We start from the raw sequence: 13,552 nt of genomic DNA, 5'->3' as shown, positions 1-13,552 counted from the left end.
CTTGAATGACAGGTTCCTTATGATCAGAGAAGATGGCTGTAAGGAAATCTTGAGCTGCAAAAATGTTTTTCAAAAGAGAGTTGTTGAACAATGAAGCCATCCGTAGAATAAAGGATAGTAGAATGAAATGTAAAAACAGTATGCAGAAGAGCTGGTTTCTAATTGGGAGTAGGAGAACTATAGTTAATGAAGGTGGAAAGATGGGAACCATGTGTGCAGAGAGATCATAGCCTGTGTTAAAGTTTGAACACAGTACAGATAAGGAGAAAAGCCAGAATGTGCCAAAACAATTGTTTGCTTTTTCATTGAGTGTTCAAAACTTAAGTAAAATGGATTACTATAATAAAGAAATTGCTTAAGCATAGGAAAATACTTTTTGGGAGTGGTGAAGTGAATATAATACTTCAGTTCAGGCATCCCCAAACTCGGCCCTCCAGCTGTTTTGGGACTACAGTTCCCATCATCCCTGACCACTGGTCCTGTTAGCTAGGGATGATGGGAGTTGTAGTCCCAAAACAGCTGGAGGGCCGAGTTTGGGAGTGCCTACTTTAGTTGATCAAATGTCTTGAAAACAAAGCTGCGTACAGGAGACACACATGGTGTGATATATTTATTAAAGAAGTTGGTAGTGCAAGCTTGTAAAATAGGAAAAAAAGGAGGAAGGTGATAAACAAGCCTTGAATCATTTTCTCATAGTGGCCTAGGTGCTGCTGTGTCACATACTTCAATATACATGCCTGTTTACTTACCATGGTAGAACACTAGAGAATATATCCTCAGGCAAACCTTTTTGAGGAAGGGTATAAGATGTATGTTGTAAGATTTATAGTGTAAACTGCCCATTGATCTGCAGAGGAAGGGTGCTATAGGGCTGTGTTCGTGTTGAAAATACCTGCAAAGGGAGAATAAATAGGCATGTTTTATTGATGTTTGAGATGGACTAACCAAAGAGGAGAGGGGGAACGCTCTGAAAGCACTTCTCTGAAAGTTTGTGTAGGTGACAAGGTGAACCATAATAATAAAAGTATATAAGAATCAAGCCATTATAGAATTTACTTCTGTGTTCCAGGCTATTTTTTGTTATAGAGTATGTAAATGGAGGGGACCTCATGTTTCATATGCAGCGCCAAAGGAAGTTGCCAGAAGAGCATGCAAGGTATGTGTTCCTGTCATGACTTTTGCACATTGTTATAGATTGAGGGAAAACCCAAAGGTGTCTAATTACATGGAACATCTCCTTTTGCCTCCCAATTTTAATTATTGTTTTGGTCAGCCTAATTATTGAAATGAAAGAGTTGCATTTGGTGGTTCTTATCTTCTCTTTCAGAAATGCTCACAAATGAATCTAATTTCATTTGCAAAGTACCCTAGAACTCTGAAATGGGTGCCACAGTCATTTTATGTGGCAATCGTATTCCACTATGTTTTGCTCAAAGGGGACCTATTGAAATTAATGGAGCTAGCTTAGTCATAATCATTTCAATGGGTTTACTCTGAGTAAAACTTAGTTAAGTACCACCTACTGCCTCCTGTGCTCATTCTTTGCCAGCACAGCTGAGAGAGGTGAATAAAAGTTGTATGTTCTTTACTTGTTTATACCTTCAATTTCTAGATTTACTTTCTCACTCGTCTTAGCTGTTGTTCTTGAATTTCTCAGGCACCACAGTTTGATCTCTTCTGGCAGACATAATTGGCTCCTACTTCAAAAAGCCTTTTAAAACTACCAAGAGGCTGATTTTTAGACATTTAACTTTTTTTTGCCACTCAGCAGAAAGAAGACACAAAAAGGCTAGTTGTGTTCATATGCATCAGTGCTTGAAATTACTGGGGTTCAACTGAAGGGTGGAAGGGTCAGGTCACCACTAATTATACTTAATATATTCCAGCTTTCTCAAAAACCTAAAACTCGAATGCCTAATGATGAAAGGTAGAAATAGCTCCTCCACAGAGGATGTAACACTCTAACTTATAGATTTCAGGAAGGCCTGAGATGACTAATAAGCTTAGAAGGGACACCCAGTTTCATAACGTTTGATATACACTGCTGGTGTTGTTGGATCTAGCTATGGAAGCTTAAGAATAAAATAAGGCACTTCAATTTCATTTTAGGTTTTACTCGGCAGAAATCAGTTTAGCATTAAACTACCTTCATGAACGAGGAATAATTTATAGGGATTTGAAACTCGATAATGTGTTGCTAGATTCTGAGGGGCATATCAAACTGACTGACTATGGCATGTGCAAGGTAAGAGGCAAAATCTCCAAACATCTTGAAGTCTTGATTTTCCTAACATGATTTTCCTCCCTAGAATGTGCTGTAGTTTTTGATTAGGTTGGCTTCATTAAAATAGGTACAATGATGCAATCAAATTACCAAATAACTGGAGAGAAGAGGAATATCAATGGACTGCAGCTGTCATGGTTTCTCTTGACTCATTTTTTCAAGTTGTATAGAAGCAGCAGTAAGTCTATGGTACTAGGTTGGGCTGCCATGTTGTCCTCCCATAAGTACACAAGCTCCAGTTATTGCTGTTTTCCTCTATCCCCTGCAGCCCCAAACATGACTTCCCCCACACTGTTCAGGGGTGGTCTCATAGGCCTCCAATGCAGATTTTCAGGGGGATTTGAGTAGATTGTTAAAAAATGCTGCCACCTCTGGCCACCAGTGGGAGCCTCAAGTAGTTTGGAATTGTGCTAACTAGATTTTCTGCTAATTCAGTAAAATGATTTTCCATGGACTTTAGCTAGCAGCCCAGTTTTTAGAAAGAGTGCTACTTTTATCTTGATCTAGTGCAGTGGTTCTTAAAGGGTGTAGCGCTCCACACTGGTTTGGCAGGAGAGGATGGCAAGTGTGGCAGGAAGATTCAAGAACAATCAAGGAAACGTTTAAACTTTTCAGTGCAGTATAATGAAATACAGGAGTATGCCTCTGGACTCTTTTGGGATATAGAACCAGAAACAACTCTTCAAGAGCATTTGCTATTCTACAGTTCTCCATGACATATTATTGTGAACAGGGATTTTCAATTCTGACAAATATGAAAGATCAGAAGAGAGACTTCTTTGTCTCAAATTAGATCTAATATAAATAAGATTACCCTGCAAAAGCAAGCTTACACCTCTCAATGAGTGTACAAGGCTTGTTTATAATTATATTTTGGGAATGATTCCTGTTCTTATGTAGCTGCATTGTTTTGTACCGTATTTTTCGCTCGATAACACGCACCTGACCATAACACGCACATCGTTTTTAGAGGAGGAAAACAAGGGAAAAAACATTCTGAATGAAACAGTGGATGTATCATTTTTGTGCTTCATGCTGTGGCCACAGACATGTGATCTGATGGTGAATTTGGGGTGACCCAATGCAAAAATCCTGAGAATCCCTGTGGATCCATGCTTTGTAACCACGTTTTTGCACCATTGCAGCCCCAGGCAACAGTGGGTGTGTGATTTGGGGGGGGGCAGGCTGTAGCCATGGACATGCTATGTGCTCTGATGGTGAATTTGGGGTGACCCAATGCAAAGATCCTGAGGATCCATGTTTTGTAACCACGTTTTTGCACCATTGCAGCCCCAGGCAACAGTGGGTGCGTGATTTGGGGGGGGGGCAGGCTGTAGCCATGGACATGCTATGTGATCTGATGGTGAATTTGGGGTGACCCAATGCAAAGATCCTGAGGATCCATGTGGATCCATGCTTTTTAACCACATTTTTGCAACATTGCAGCCCCAGGCAACAGTGCGTGTGTGATTTTTGGGGGGCAGGCTGTAGCCATGGACATGCTATGTGATCTGATGGTGAATTTGGGGTGACCCAATGCAAAGATCCTGAGGATCCATGTGGATCCATGCTTTTTAACCACATTTTAAGTGGGGAAGGAAGGAAAAATACAGAATGGACAAGGAGCACGAGAGGGGTGTGCAGAGAAGCAGCTGGCTAAGAATGCAGGAGAGGGGTATAACGGGAGGGAGGAAAGGAAGGCAAAAGTTTTCCTCACCTACCCACCCAAGCCAGCCAGCTCTCTCTCTCTCTCTCTCTCTCTCTCTCCCTCCTGCATGTTTTCAGCAGCACCGGAGCACAGAGACGACACTCTGCTTTCCCCTCTGCTTGCCTGGAGGGGAGGGGCTTTCCCTGCTCTTTGTTCCGTTTGAGCAAACACAGCAAGGAAACAGAGGAGGGTGGGCAGTAAGACCCTGAGGCAGAATGCAGGAAAGCAGCCACTTCCTCTTTTCAGGTTTCCCTTCTCCGAGACGCGCGATTTGATTTTTGCCTGATTTTTTTTGCCATTTGGCTCCAGGGACCACACATTCGCTCAATAACACGCACAGACATTTCCCCTTCCTTTTTAGGAGAAAAAATCTGCGTGTTATAGAGGGAAAAATACGGTACTTTCTGGATTTCCCACAATCATATTATAAAGTAGTTGTGATCTATGCTATAGATCAAGCTAGGAGTGTTTCTTTTTGTTTTTCAATGTATTTCTTATCAATTAAAATTTTTATTCTGAAAGTGTGGCGCATGTATGAAAAAGAGCTCGTATGTTTGCTCTTGCCTGTTAAATTAGGTGTTGTGCAGTTAAAACAACTGACTTGCTATTATGATGGGAAGCAGAATAAATATTTGCGTATGGTTTTCATTCCCCTTTGTTTCCGTTTTAAAAGGAAGGATTAAGGCCTGGAGACACAACAAGCACATTCTGTGGCACTCCTAACTACATTGCTCCTGAGATCTTGCGCGGAGAAGATTATGGTAAATATTATATGTATAAATACCAAACCTGGAGAGCAAGAGCACACAAACCAAATGTCCACCACAGTTTCCCCCTGGCACTGAACCCCTCTTGTACTCAAAATGTTTGTGCAGTTAAACCTAGCACTTGATCCGAATGCAAAATAAATTGACAGTGACCAGTTCTGCTTCATCAGTTTGATTTCTTAGAATGTGGGAACCATGTTTGAGCTCCCTCACAGCACTGCTCATCCCTGTGCAGAGGATGTGGGGGGCCAGAGGTCTGGCAAGAAAGCGAGGAAGCAGAAGGAGTACAGTGGGGTTCAGAGAAAAGATAATAAGCAAGAAAAAGGGGGAAAGTGTGAGGTTTTTAAAAAGAAAGATGAAGCAGGCTAGGTTCTTATGGAGCTCGGCTAGACCAGATTGGCCACAGCAAGAGGTAGGCCAGTTTGATCAGTGGGATTGCCCTTCCGCCAGGTGAATTGGTCAGTAGATTAGACCCTGCCTGCCTGAGCCGATGAGAGGTGCCATCCCAAGCTGTGGAGCCCACCTGCAACCACGTGGGGAACTGGCTTACTACCTCTTTGGGAGAACTAGGCCATAGCGATCATAAGGATGTCATTGAAAGCCTGGAATTTCTTATCCACCTAGATTTACCTTGAAATCCTCAATTGTGTAGTCTCACCGCTGCTCTTCTTCCTGCTATATCTATTACTTTCCACCACATCTTTAAAGGCTTTGCCAGATAAACATGCTGATTATACCAAATCCTTTTAAACTAGTGTTCTGCCTTGTTTTAAATCACAGGATTTAGTGTGGACTGGTGGGCTTTAGGTGTCCTGATGTTTGAAATGATGGCAGGCAGATCACCATTTGATATTGTTGGAAGCTCTGATAATCCTGATCAAAATACAGAAGACTATCTTTTCCAAGGTAAGTAATTCAAAAGCACAATTTTTAGCTTGTTCAAGCAGTTGATTCTGTGGATCATGGATGATGCATTTCAATGAGGAGCAAGTATGATTGAAATTAAATGGTGAAATGTACAATGAGGCAAAGTTTATCTCCTGATGAATGCCTGATTCCCAAGTAGATTTGTGCTTTCTGAACAAACATAGTGCAAAATTAGCTAAAGGGCAGCAGGGTATTGGGCTGATTTTCCATTGCCTTTAGAGACCTGAAAGTTTACTTCTGTGGCTAGATCTTAACTTTTAAAATAAAAGAGTGTGCAGTCAAGTTCCTATACCAGAAAAGGAAACCTACATGTCTTTTAAAATTATTCTATGTATTTAAAGCACAAAAGAGGTGAAATTAATATCCCATGGTCCAAAAGAATACTACTATTTAGCATTAAAAACAGCCTTTAATTTAGTTCAACCTCTTATACAGATTGAGTTTTCCGTTGTACCTCAGTTCCAAAACACACCTTTAGAATTTTAAAACAGAAAATTCATGAAATTAAAATGTTAATAATTATTTCTTCTAGTTATTCTAGAGAAGCAAATCCGTATCCCACGATCCCTTTCTGTGAAGGCAGCAAGTGTTCTAAAAAGCTTTCTTAACAAGGTAAGAGCTCGTGCCATATTTGGGTTGAACTTTGGTTCTTAAATATACATGTTACAGGTTTAAAACTGGCAAGAGAAAATTGGTATAAAAATATCAAAATATATATTTGGGAAGAAATGTAATATGAGCACTTTAACAATTTGTGTACTGAAACTCATTTATATTTACAATCTATGCATGTTTACTGGCCCAGTTACAATAGTCTTATTAAGCTTAATTTGACCTTCATGTTACATGTTTTCTTTACCTAGGATCCAAAAGAACGGCTAGGTTGTCATCCTCAAACAGGGTTTGCAGACATTCAGGGACATCCGTTTTTTCGTAATGTTGATTGGGACCTGGTAAGTGGACAGTATAAATATTGCTTTTAAATAGTTCTATGCACAGTGAATATCTGAAATCTTGCCTGGATGAGAGAGCCTCTGCCATTGTCAGTGAAAAGTTGCCAAAAAAACCATTGAGTTTTCCCCATAGATTTTATATTATGATCCAGTAAGCAGATAATTAATCTTTTTGGGGCATGAACAATATCCTTTCAAGTACTCAAAGTGAGCATGAACTACTCAGTGCAGTGGTCATTTTAATACTTCAGGAGCTCAGTTCCCTTTTACCATGCTACTACTCAGCATGTTTTCAGAAGTTTGAGGATTATGTTCAGAGCAAGGGGTTTAAAAGATTTAACAAAACTTATATACTGCTTGATTGTAACAAAATCTCTAGGTGGTTAACGATAAATATTAAAATTTTCATTAAAAAAACAAGTAATTAAAAACAATTTTAAAAAGGAGTAAACTAAAAAGAGATTAAAACATGTCAACCTCTATGTGTCTGGATAGATTTGCCTAAACAAAAATAATTTAAGCAGATGCTGAAAAGAATATAGCAAAGACATCTGTTTAATATTACCTACTACCAAAGTGGAGGTGATGCAACACAAAAATTTCTTAGAAGTACGGGATTATTATTGTGTGTCACTTGTTAACAGTGTCACTTCACCAGATCCAAGCAGTTGAGTGGGCACATATTGGGTAAGGCCATCCTGCAGATAAACTGGTCCCAGGCTTGTTAAGGGCTTTATATACCAGTAACAGTACCTTGAAGGGACACGGGTGGCACTGTGGATTAAACCACAGAGCCTAGGACTTGCTTATCAGATGGTTGGCGGTTCGAATCCCCGCGACTGAGTGAGCTCCCGTTGCTCGGTCCCTGCTCCTGCCAACCTAGCAGTTCGAAAGCACATCAAAGTGCAAGTAGATAAATAGGTACTGCTCTGGCGGGAAGGTAAACGGCATTTCCATGCACTGCTCTGGTTCGCCAGAAGCAGCTTAGTCATGCTGGCCACATGACCCGGAAGCCGTACACCGGCTCCCTCGGCCAGTAAAGCAAGATGAGCACCACAACCCCGGAGTCAGCCATGACTGAACCTAATGGTCAGGGGTCCCTTTACCTTTACCTTTTTAACAGTATCTTGAATCTGATCCTGTAACAAATGAAAATCTCTAAGCAGATGTGTTTATAAGTTGGCAAGGTCTTGCTTCTGTCAGCAACCATGCTGCAGTATTCTGTACTAGCTGCAGTTTTCAGATCAAGAGCAAGGGAAGCTCCAGATAGAGTGCATTGCAGTAATTTTATCTTGAAGTCACCAGTGCCTGAACTACTGTGGTCAAGTTAAGCTGGTCCAGGAATGGTTGTGTCTGTTGTATCAGGCACAGCTGGTAAAAGGGGCTTCTAGGTACTGAGACAGTCTGGGCTTCCAGTGACAGAGCTAGGTATTAGAAGCACCCTGGACTGTGTAGCCTGCTCCTTCATAGGGAATTCAACCCCATCCAGGGGTTGTTTTCTGCCATGGGAACCACTCGCCTGCAGATTTGCCAAACTGGCACCAGTCCAGGTGTTATCCTGATTCCAATGTAATAAATGGAGAATAGAGGTGAGTGTCGACAGTGTACTGGTGGCACCTTGGCCCCAAACTCCTGATAACAGTTCCCTGTGGCTTCATGTAGATATTAAGTAGCATTGGGGGATAAAATACCGTATTTTTTGCTCTATAAGACTCACTTTTTCCCTCCTAAAAAGTAAGGGGAAATGTGTGTGTGTCTTATGGAGCGAATGCAGGCTACGCAGCTATCCCAGAAGCCAGAACAGCAAGAGGGATCGCTGCTTTTGCTGTGCAGTGATCCCTCTTGTTGTTCTGGCTTCTGGGATTCAATTTTTTTTTCTTGTTTTCCTCCTCCAAAAACTAGGTGTGTCTTATGGTCTGGTGCGTCTTATAGAGCGAAAAATACGGTAGTTCCCCGTGGCACCCTGTAGCATAACCACAAGGGGTTATGCTACAGGGTGCATAGCACAAACACAAGGGGGCCAAAAGCGTTCTACCCATTATACTCTGCAATACAGTGCCTCCAAAGCAATAGGATCATTGTATGGAATAAAAGCTTACAAACACTATAACCCATAGTTTGTCCTCCTAAGAGAAATGTGAATTATCCTTAATGCACTCTATGTAATTATCCAACAGCAACACTTAAATGCTATGTGAACTTATTCCTAGATGGAACAAAAGCAAGTAGTTCCTCCCTTTAAACCAAACATATGTGGAGAATTTGGTCTGGACAACTTTGACTCCCAGTTCACGAATGAGCCTGTTCAACTCACCCCTGATGATGAGTAAGTAAATGATTAAGCTACTAAACTGAACGAAATGCCCCCCTGTAATTCTAACAGCTCTTATTGTGGTAGTATTTGCCGTGATGGAACTTCAGAACCTCGTAACAGTTTCCAGAAGTAGAGACAAACAAAGGAGGCTATCCAAATTCTGCCTTGCTTGTAGGTATCCTGGATGATTGGCCATTGCTGGAAGCAGAACACTGAACTGGATAGATGCTGTATCTCCTTTGGCCCCCCACGTCCTGCCACACTGCAGAGAGTGGGAGGGTTCAGTCCTGTTGGGTGCTGTTTCATCAGGGTGTTGCCTGCACAGAACACAATAGTAATAATAATAATTTATTATTTATACCCCGCCCATCTGGCTGGGCTTCCCCAGCCACTCTGGGCGGCTTCCAACCAAATATTAAAATACAGTAATACATCAAACATTAAAAGGTTCCCTGAACAGTGAAGCAGCCAGCAATATTGCACCCTTGGTGGGCAGCTCCTACACTGCTGCTCCATGTGCTTGGCTATTCTGCCAGGCCTAATTGTCCTCCCCTCTTTGTCTTCCCCTCTCATTGCCCCAGTCCACGGATGCTGCTTACCTGGCTGCTTCTATCTCCGTTATATTACAGGAAGCGGCTGCCTGAACCCAACTCTTCTCACTTTGCTCCACCCCACAAACCAGCTCTTGCACCAACTATATCACCAATGGGGCTCTCCCCAGGGAGGCTCGCCTGGCAGCTTCATTTCGTATATTTAGATGCCAAGCAAAAACATTCCTCTTCCCCAGGCCTTTGACTAATTAGTCTACGGCCATTTAAACTGGAAGTTGTGGTGGTCTTGTTCTGTTTGTTTGCATTTTTGTTTAAAAACTAAACTGCCCTGTCATCCTTGGATGATGTTTGGAAAATAATAATACTAATAATAATTAAACAAATATAATATTTTCTACTTGAATTATAGCTTAGTAATAGGAGAAGGGACTAAAAGAATTCCTGTGTGTTCTTTTTGTTCAGTGCATCAGAACCCTGACAAGAGCACATTTCTTTGGGCTCCCTTATTTGTTTTTAGCACCTCAGTTTTAAGTTAAAAGTGGGGGGGACCTCCCCGGGCAGCTTACAGACATGAATGAAAAGACAGTCCCTGCCCTCAGGCTTACAATCTAAAAGACTACAAAAGATGGGACTCAGAAAGAGAAGGGGAAAAAGGAAGCTTCTGCACTGGTTCTTAGTTACAGAGGTCTTGTAGACCAGCTTGAATAGAAAGATTCAGAGGGATAGGGCTAAAAGTTACTACTTTTTCAGCAACCTTTGTCCTTCTGTAGTAGCTTGATGGAATGGTTGCTGGTGGACAGTTGACAGAGTAGCCTGATGAATCTGATGTTTCAGTAGAGCCAGTGCTGAATACAGTCACTCTCTGGGGTTTTTCCTCAGTACAAATTGTATTGTATTGTTTTTTTGAGAATATAAATGCTCTTTTTATTTTCAGTGATATTGTGAAGAAGATTGACCAGTCTGAATTTGAAGGCTTTGAATATATCAATCCCCTTCTGATGTCTGCTGAGGAATGTGTCTGAGCTCCCACTTCTGAACTGTGCCATTTGTCGCTGACACATTTTTCTGCATGGATGAACAGTTTGCAGTTGGGATGCAATTAATAAAATGCATTTACCTTTGTCATTTGCTATCAAATAAGAACTTTTCATTAACCTGCTATATAAGCTGGATGCTTTTTATTTGACTATAAGGAAATCTAAAACACTAAAACAGATTTTGCCAAAGTTGAACTTGAATCATCAAGGCAACCATTTTCCTACAGGCTGCCTAATGTGAAATAGAGGATGTTGCCACCTATTCCACTTGAAATGTAATGCAGCTCTGGGTTCAAAGTGGTCTAATTAAAGAGCACCTGCTTGCATTAAGTGAAATTAACACATCAAGTCCAGCTGTCTTCAGTTTTACATGTGTATGTTGCCAACCCAGAGTAAAACGAGTATGCTCCCTAATTCATTTGAAGAACCCTTGATAAACCTGAGTTCTCAGACCTGGCTAAGAAGCTTACTCGCATTGGTGATGGTAATGTGTTAGACTGAAAACAAATGAAGAGCAGCAGGAGAATTTACATGTACTGCCACAACCCGCTTCCATTCCGTGTATATTCCACATTCAGTGTGAACTGGAAGTAAAGTTTCATCTTTTATGTTACAATTTTAGCATTGCAATCCTGGGTGCACTTGAGTAGGCGCCATTGGATTTGGTGGGATTTACTCCTGAGCAAACATGCATAGGATTGTGGTGTAATATTTGCAGTCTCCAGGATACAGTGGTACCTCGGTTTACGAACTCAATCCATTCTGGAAGTCGGTTCTTAAACTGAAACTGTTCTTAAACCAAGGCATGCTTTCCCTAATGAGGCCTCCTGCCGCCGGTGTCCTTCCACCGTTCGGATTTTGTTCTTATGCCGAGGTAAAGTTCTCAAACCAGGACACTATTTGCGGAGTTTGTAAACTGAATCATTAGTAAACCAAGGTACCACTGTAATGCCTTGCTATTTTTTTTAGACTTGGAAGTGGCACAGCATTTACTATAGGCTTGACAGAGTCATGGAGAATAGTTGCTTTCTTGACAGCGGAGACCATGGCTGTCTCTAAATAGGACTTTTCTTTCAAGCACCATGCAGTAGATTTAACTCCAAAATTACTTGTCATTCATTTAATCAAAGTTCTTTGGTATACATCCTTGCTATGTAAATGAGTGCCTTCTTAAGTCTGTCCTTTTCAAAAGGGCTAATAAAATGTATGGTATCAGTTTGAATTAAAATGAACCAGTAGAGGTTTTTTAAAAAAGAAAAAATAAGTATTTAGCAGAAATAGGCAGCTAATGTTAACAAATACAACCTCATGCAGCCAGCTTTATAATTTTGTAGCTTCTGTTAAGGTAGACCAGAATTTATTTTCACTATGGATTTAAAAGGCTAATAGGCTCATACAGCAGCTGTACAGTTTGAAAAACCATTACACTATACCACTACAAAAGGATCCCTCTATTAATGTGATTAGGGAAGTGTGGCTCCTTTCATGGTCCTATACTTACTGCTCTAAGATGTATGCAAAAGTCTAAATAAAAATTCAAACCAGCTAGGTCAGTGAAGATGGGCGTTCTAAAGGTCTGTATATAATTAATATAATGAAGTACCGAGAAAAAGTTGCATGCTTTATCTTAAAAGTCGAGGAACTGCTGGCTGGAGATGTCACTTGTGTATTTTGCTTGATTTTTAAATGCTTGTAAAGAGAAGGGATTTTCAAATTGTTTTAGATAATGTAGAAATGTGGACTTAACTTAATAGTTGTCCAGAACCAAGCACATTCTAGTTAGCCTTCTGTGAGTTATTTTTCTCTGCCATTGTGAACTTAATCTATGGTACATTTGTGCATTAAGGCAAAAATTGCCTCTTTGACTAGTATGCATTATCTTCATTGTGCTTTTCAAACACTGGCATGTTGAAGAGGAGGAATTCAACCACTTTGGTACTTTCCCTCGTTAAGCTCATGTCAGTTACAGGGTACATCTAAAAACATTTAATTGTGCTATGTTTTAGATCTGATGAGTAGTCTTTCAGTTTTACATTATTGAAGGGGGAACGAGACCTCTATAACTTAATAGAGCTAACTTACAACTTGGCTTGTGCCATCTTATTTCGTCCTTCCTTAATGTATCTGAAATTAGGCCACTAACAGCGGTTTCACTTCATAAGCTGCATGGTACAGGATGACATATATAAGAGGTACATTTTCTGACTCACAAACTGTAGGTGAGTGAAATTCTCACATCTAAGACTTTTCTTCAAAGCACAAAAGGAGTAAAATTGCAGATGTTACAATGTGCTTCCCACCCCCTTGTATATGTGTGTCTTACTTATTTCATCTTATAGTGTCAATTTTTCACAAAGAACTGAGGGATGTTAAAAGCAAATATCAAGTTTTGTTTTGTTTTGTTTCTCATGTTTCCAAACAAGTGCCATGGTATTTAGTTGTTGTTGTTTTTTTAAAAAATATATATTAAATGTGTAGAGGCTGTCTTAAAATATTGAACAGGGGATTCAGACATGGACAGCTAATGCAGCATGCTTTTCTGAAGGTAGCCTTTTAGTGTAAACATTGAACTAAATGGGTGCTTCCATCTTGTACTATGTACTTCCTTCATTTTGCAGATATTGTACTGTACTGTGTAATCTCTTGTATTTCTGCACACTTTTTTACTTTCCATTTTAAGTTTCAAAATTAAAAAAACCACCAGGGCTTTTTCTTTAAATCCTGTGTTGCACTCATTGTACACTTTCCTTGAGTATTCTTCTAATTTAGCAATTTTATTTACTTCTCTTTATTACCACTGGAGAACTCTTGAACATTAGACAGTAAACACATAATTAGTTTTCACAGACGATTAACTCCTCAAATCTTAATTCATCATGGGAGTCTATGAACTGGCATCTCTTCTGCAGGGAAGGGTACAATTTAGGTTGTAGTAATACCAATTAGCAGTTAAGAGAAATGTGCATTATAAGACGTACTTCCATTGTACTTTTTGTTTACAGCCCTATTGA

The 13,552-nt window shown here is 40.3% G+C and overlaps 1 protein-coding gene across 3 annotated transcripts in view; it reads left to right on the top strand.

Moving 5' to 3' along the window:
* PRKCI (protein kinase C iota) overlaps positions 1–13,260 on the top strand; it is a 33,901-nt gene extending 20,641 nt beyond the window's left edge. For all 3 annotated transcript variants that reach the window (XM_083613305.1, XM_083613304.1, XM_083613306.1), the window contains 8 exons: positions 1,070–1,156; positions 2,110–2,245; positions 4,666–4,753; positions 5,540–5,665; positions 6,219–6,298; positions 6,550–6,639; positions 8,850–8,965; positions 10,439–13,260. In XM_083613305.1, coding sequence (XP_083469431.1) covers positions 1,070–1,156; positions 2,110–2,245; positions 4,666–4,753; positions 5,540–5,665; positions 6,219–6,298; positions 6,550–6,639; positions 8,850–8,965; positions 10,439–10,526 — 811 coding nt within the window. In that variant the 3' untranslated portion in view covers positions 10,527–13,260. The remainder of the gene's footprint in view (positions 1–1,069; positions 1,157–2,109; positions 2,246–4,665; positions 4,754–5,539; positions 5,666–6,218; positions 6,299–6,549; positions 6,640–8,849; positions 8,966–10,438) is intronic.
* The last annotated feature ends 292 nt before the right edge of the window (positions 13,261–13,552 follow it).

Source organism: Podarcis filfolensis (assembly GCF_964270895.1).
Source record: "Podarcis filfolensis genome assembly, chromosome: 5".
In the NCBI taxonomy this organism is placed as follows: Eukaryota; Metazoa; Chordata; class Lepidosauria; order Squamata; family Lacertidae; genus Podarcis; species Podarcis filfolensis.
The sequence above is the reverse complement of the archived record's forward strand: the minus strand, read 5'-3'. Positions and strand labels throughout refer to the sequence as shown.